Source organism: Micromesistius poutassou (assembly GCF_964030765.1).
Source record: "Micromesistius poutassou genome assembly, chromosome: 21".
NCBI lineage: Eukaryota > Metazoa > Chordata > Actinopteri > Gadiformes > Gadidae > Micromesistius > Micromesistius poutassou.
The window spans coordinates 1254070-1260862 of record NC_140291.1 but is presented as its reverse complement, the minus strand read 5'-3'; the positions used below and the strand labels follow the sequence as shown (position 1 = coordinate 1260862).

The window sequence follows — 6793 nt, the reverse complement described above, 5'->3', positions numbered from 1 at the left end:
TTCCCTCTCTCTCTAAGTCTCTTTCTCTCTCTTAGCCTTCTTCAGATGAACCCCCTACTTCGGTTTGTATGCAATAAGATGTTCAACTAACACTTCAACTATTTAAAGACAACAGCATTAGCATCGAGGGTCAAACAAAATCATGGGAATTTAATGTATTTATTTTATCAGCGAAAATAGACAACAGACATTAGCGGCCTCAGTGCATTTCAACAGCAGTTGAGGATTGAGTTATGCTGTTGGTTTGGTTTATAGGTGTATTGATTTATTCAACAATGGACAGGCCAGCTACTTCTTCACTTGTATTAAAGAGTTTGAAACCTATCGGTGTGCTTCCAAAACATTTCTGAATTGCTTTTGCAGGACAAGGATGAACGGCATCTGACACGTGCTGTGATGTATTGAAATGACATTTAATGTCTTTTGTTCATCGGATCTTCTTGGCGAACGGCTCCACGAATTTCTGTCCGGTCAGGAAATGCCAAACGCCACCGCGGTAGGACTCGTTCCCGAAGGAGTAGAGCAGCGCGTTGAAGATCGGGTTTGTCTTGGCCAGCACAGGAAGCACCTTTGGGGAGAAGGGTTATCCAAACACTTTTCAGCCACTGACCACCACCACAGCCACGGCCATGATCAACAAAACGATGTAGAGAGCTGGGAAAATACATGTTCTCTCACCATTCTGAGCTTCGGAGAAACGATCTTGACGTTCTCGAAGCAAGCGTACACACACATGAGAACGTAGGGACCCCAGCACGCCAACATCACCCTCAAAGGCACCTTTGTGTTGAACTGAAAGTGCAAACAGGAATAGATGACTAGTTAGCGCTACTGAAGTGATTGTTGAAGAGACCTCTTAAGATGCTTCTGTCCCCGTCATCGGTGATGGAACAAGCCAATGAAACACCAAATGACCTCGGGTTCCCTGCACCAACCGATAATAAACAGGCAGAAATCGATTTACATTTACATTTAGGGCATTCAGAAGACGCTTTCATCCAAAGCCACTTACTTGTCAGAAGAAAGAGAAACTATATATTGAACATTATAAAACGGGTGGCTTAAATCAAGTGATCTGATTGGTTCCCAACTGTTGTATATTGAGCGTATACACACAGCTATGACGCCCGTTCAGTTTACAGAGTTCCGTATCACTCTGTGCCTAACTTGAACTGTTGTTTATTTATATATAAAAGCAATAGCATAGTTCACTGAAGCCTAAAAATATGTTGATTGCTGGAGAGGGTGGAAATGTTGTAAAGCAATACGGTGAGTGAACTCGATAGTAGGCTAAATTGCCGGCGAACCAAGCTACCGTCTCTAGCCTAGCCTTCTCTCTGAAGGACGCTACAGTGTGTTGCATAGCAACCGCTGTACACTTTGCAGGCAGCTAGGAGGGAATACTTTTTTGTATTCGTTAAAAAAAATGCTTTTCCGACTTTCTCGCTTTTTCAAAATTGAGGGTGTCTATGACTTTCATTTCGCCATACTTATGTAACCAACCGTATAGGTAGGTTAGCTAACTGTATAATGAGAACATACCACAGCCTGTCGTGATCTATTGCTTAAATCTATCGAAGAACCAAGTGCCAAGCACTTGCAATCGCTAACCCATTCCCTGTATATAATGAAGATAGCTAGGATAAGATGCTACACAAGTACTATTTTTAAGTGCAAGGACATACGACATACAACCTCTTATACAATAGTGTAAGAGGGGTGTCAGAGGTAAGGGGGGAGGTTATGCAGACAGAGTCTATGTCAACTCTGAACATGCGAGTCTTGAGTCTGTCCGTCTGTTGAGTCTATTGAACCTTTACTTCATTGGCCATTGGAAAATAATATGTATGTCTATCTACAAATGCCTAACAGTTCTGTGTATACCAACTACAGTACAGTACAACCAGCACAGAACTGTATTGTTGCATGTCAATGACCCCTTTTGTTCAGAGATTATCCTTGCCCTTCTATAGATTTACCTCCTTTGGTTTGTGCAACAACTTACACAACAACTTGAATAGAGTCATAATCTTCACAGGAGGATTAACATACCTTCTGATGATGAATTTTCCTGAAGTGTTTGTTGATGGCATCATAAGAGGACATCATGGTGTAGGCGGGGAGCAGCAGGTAGAAGACCACCAGGCTCAGCATGTACGTTACGTAGTCCCTGTTCAGGAGAGGATCATGTATAGCAAAGACAGTTATTGTGTTATAAACCAGCATTACCTGTTGTTAGCCTATAGGCTGATACTGTTGCAGCGTAAATTTTCTTCATGGATAAATAACCAGCTGCATTTGGGTAAACATCACAACGAACAATCTTTTACTCAACAGTTACTATACATTTTTTAGATGTGAAATATGAATATTCCCATCAAACATATTTGAATAGACTGACAGCCATTAACATGGCACCATTAATGTACTGTCCTCTGTCCTTGCAATTGTCTGCATTCTTTGTGATTCTGTGTTGTTCACTGGATTATTATTATGATTTTGGGATTATGATGCTAAAATTAATTCCAAGCTTCCAAGCTTTCTCTAAAGCCTTTGTGTCCCCACCAAAGATCTATCAGCCCTTACTCAAGTGTGCATTTGTATTGCCACACTCAGGGGTGTAGAGCAAACGAAAGTCAAGAAATGCTTGAAAATGCTTACAAATAACAAAGTAACTTGCTCTCAAAGTAGTTTTTAAATCACGCAACTTTTACGTTTACTCGAGTCGTGTTTTGTTACTTTGATTTCATCAAAGTAACAGGACGGCTACTTCAGTAGGATTTCATCAAAGTAAGAGTGTGTCTTGTTGAGTATGATTTCATCAAAGTAAGAGTGTGTCTTGTTGAGAAGGATTTCTTCAAAGTAAGAGTGTGTCTACTTGAGTAGGATTTCTTCAAAGTAAGAGTGTGTCTACTTGAGTAGGATTTCTTCAAAGTAACAGTATCTCCACTTAATAGGATTTGTCCGTACTCTCTCCACCTCTGGCCAGACTGTGTAGCCTGCGAGCCAACAGCCAACAACCAACTAAAGCTCCTCAGCACATCGTTGCACACGGCCTACGCCTCCCTGAACGTCATCTCTGACTGAACACAGGTAACCCCGTTACCTGTCCCCTACGGTGTAGTCCAGGGTGCAGCCCACCCTCATGGGCTCAAAGTCGTAGACCCCCCAGCCGATAAGGGGGAGGGCGGCCCAGAAGACGGACAGGACCCAGACGATGCAGCACATCGTCACCGTGGTGCTCCAGAACAGCTTTTGTCCTGGACAGTGCATATAAATATATATATATTTAACAATTATTCGCTGAAGGCGAAGTGAATAGTGGGGGGATAGCCCCCGACACAGAAGGTCGAGAGGGGCTGTTCTCCACTATTGACGGAGCCTGAGGTGAATAACTGTTTTGGTATATACTACACGTTATATATATGTATACTACACGTGAACACTCCAAAAATAAACAAGACAACACTTTTTTTTGCCGGGATTTATTTGTTTTTATTAGCGTGACGAGACGACCATCATGCGCGAAAACAATATCCCGAGTTTGAGATCTCAATCCTCTGATGTTGCCCAATATGCCGAGATAACCAATCAAATTGCGCCATCTTAGGAAGTTCACGTGTAGCATATACTAAATTCAAATATACATAAAAATATATAAATTATAAATATATATAGGCTTATATATATATATAGGCATATATATATATATATATATATATATATATATATAGGCATATATATATATTTTTTAAAATATATATATACTTTTTTATACGTATATCATTATTAATATGTATGTATATATATATATATATATATATATATATAGATCACTACATTTTTTGCAATAATTTTTAAGCCTATTTTCGAAGTTTTCATCGTAAATGTTTAAAATATTTGTGAGAATGTGGTAACCATTCATGCAAAATATACCCAATGTCTTTGTTCAAAATGACCTCTGTGTTTACACTTTTTCTTATTTTATTTGAATGAAGACATTATGAGTGTATATATATGGGTACATTTATCGTATTGTTAAGGGGCTTCGGTGACCCTTTGAGGGGGCTGTACACCCTGTACATGGTGTAGTGGTACTCACTGCTGCAGTACTGGTGGTATCTGTCCCAGGCAATAGCAGCCATGAAGCTGATGGAGGCCAGGACGGAAACCATGCCATGGAAACCGTGGTAGGAACATCCTGATTGGCCAAACGGCCACGGCCTGAAAAAGCATGCACTCGATTAAACTCCATGCTCATTGTTCAGCATGTCGACATGCATCCCTCGTCATACATTTGATCAGGAAATGATTAACTATTGCATTCAGCTAAAGTTGTAATTTATTTCAACATTTTATAACAATGTGTTTTTCTTCTTCCATGTTCATACTCCGAAACTATTCAACAGATTCAGTTTGGTTTTTTGATTATTTGAGATGTGATGTTACTACTACTCACCTGGTTCTTGACCACATCCATATCTTTTTTCTTTTTTTAATGGTTGTGTTGTTTTATCCACACCACTTTTTCAATTAGTTGTGACGTCACATCTTAAATTGCATGCATCCCTACCTTACATAGCTGGCATAGGCGGCGATTAGTCCGTTTATATTGAGGCTGAGGTCGGCCAGAGCGAGGTTGACCACAAAGAAGTTGCTGGGTGTGCGCATCTCCTTCACCCGGAGGTAGGCCACTATGGTGATGGCGTTCAGGATGAATCCAAGTACGCCTGGAAGAGAGCAACCCTGATAAACAAACATATTCTGCTGCAAGCATTATGGCTTCAATGTGAATGTTACTCCGATTGAACATTGCTCTAACTGGGTTATACATATATAAGGATTAAACTGTAGAATCGGTGTAGGTTTGGGAAGCTTGTGCATAGAACAAATATAATTCATGTTTAGATGTGGGTTTAAAAAACGCACTCTCTAAGCGCAGCTAGTGTCACATTCAATGTGGATTTCCTGTTCCGGATTTTTTTTTCAATTGACATTAACACGCAAAGGTTTTCTCTGCTTTTATGTCCCATGCAAATAAGTTGAAAGCCCTCAGGATCCCGTCCACTTACCCCCAACCAGAAGGGCCGTGCCGAAGGTAAACATGTCGAACTCTTCAAAGCCCTCCGGTAACGTGTATGCTGCCATGGTTCAAGGGAAACGCACGGATGTAACCGTGCACAAATTATATTTACAATCGAGCTCTAGGACTGTGTCACAAAGTTCACCAACTCCCCTGGTTTATAAAGGCTCTGTCATGTGAACAGGCCTGAAGAAACTAATCTCAGCAAAACCTCTCGAATCCCCCCAAGAATGTCCTAACAAGCACATCACCCTCTGCAACTTTTTGGGTGCGCTTCCACTGCGCATGCCTACTGCGCATGCTTAATTGTTATATTATAAACAGATGACGACATAAATAAACACTTTTACGTTCATCGAAAATGTGTGATCGTTAACTCAAAGAGAGGTGGATCTTGGCTATTTTAGGCTGGTAAAAAAAAGAAAAGAATAGGCGAATCTAATGTATTTAGATATATTTGATTGTAATGCCTTTAATTAATAGCTTTTGGTAATATTGTCTTTATTTATTTTTTACTGATGCCTCATTGTTTAATTGTTAACAGTCAGCAAACCAACGACGTATGACAAAATAAAAAGGGACGTCTGGTCCTTTCTGCCTGAATTTGTTTAAAACGTAACATTTGGAAATGTACCGCTTGCACCACTAATCTGCACTCAGATTACAACAAACCCATTACTGCGATGTCCCAATAGGCCTGAATCGTCCATATTGTTGAAACAGTCGAGAACTTTGCCATGTGATATATTGCAAGTGATTATATTCCAGTAGGCCTAATGCTATAATAACTAAACAAAGCCTATCATTTAAACACTACATTTCAGAAATTACTACTACTAAATAATAATAATAATAATAATAATAATAATAATAATAATAATAATAATAATAATAAATTACTCATGTTCATTTCTCAACAAATAATTAAGCTATTCACTCATATGAATGTTTTCCATCTGCTATACATCGCAATATTATACTCATAAGATTGACAACAAAGTGAATTGAAGAGACTGCAGAAACAAGCTTAGGCCTAGGCCTACTACTACTGCCTTTATGCTCAATGCAAATGTTTTACTGAACCTCTATAGATAAGTGGTGGTGAAATACACTCCGTTATCTCCCACCTACCATCAAGTGTTGGGGTGGTTAAAAATCATGATGAAGAATGCTCAAAAACACTTTTATTCTTGTCGAATGTACAACAACGACGGTTTTGTAATCAAAGCTGCACATATGTTCGCATGTTGGCCAATAGTTAATGAGGCCTGCACTAATCTGTTCGATTGCAATGAAACAAAGCATGTACTGTAAAAATGGCAATAAGGGCAATGGAGCCCTGTTTGCCTGTCTTTATGGTTTTAATATTAGCGGAGATATTTGACAGTGTGAGTGGCGCACTGCGTGAACTTGGGTTTTTAATTCCCATTTGGCAGATGACACAAACAAATAAAAATAATGACATGTTTTTAAAGTCCTCGGTTGTGCTTCACACACCCACCTGATGACCCGGTGTGATCCGTCTCAGGTCTCTGCCTCCCACTGGCCCAAAGTTGGTCAGTCAAACGCTCTGGGATTCACTTTACCCCTACGTGGTTCAATGCACACCCAGGTCCTCTGAATAAAACCTGAAATGTTCTCGTCGTTTCTGTCAATGGGGAATAAGGGAGTCGATTTATATTCGTTGATAGGCATACCTGTTAGGCTACA

At 39.9% G+C, this 6793-nt stretch overlaps 1 protein-coding gene across 1 annotated transcript; it reads right to left on the bottom strand.

Moving 5' to 3' along the window:
* Nucleotides 1-427: 427 nt before the first annotated feature.
* Nucleotides 428-5273, bottom strand: rgrb (retinal G protein coupled receptor b; the record flags this gene model as incomplete). Its single annotated transcript, XM_084485527.1, has 7 exons — nucleotides 5073-5273; nucleotides 4574-4730; nucleotides 4103-4224; nucleotides 3107-3260; nucleotides 2053-2170; nucleotides 679-792; nucleotides 428-568 (listed from the first exon to the last, which is right to left on the bottom strand). Exons 1-7 carry the CDS (start codon nucleotides 5146-5148, stop codon nucleotides 428-430), a joined length of 882 nt encoding a protein of 293 aa, XP_084341653.1. The 5' UTR covers nucleotides 5149-5273.
* Between the last annotated feature and the right edge of the window lie 1520 nt (nucleotides 5274-6793).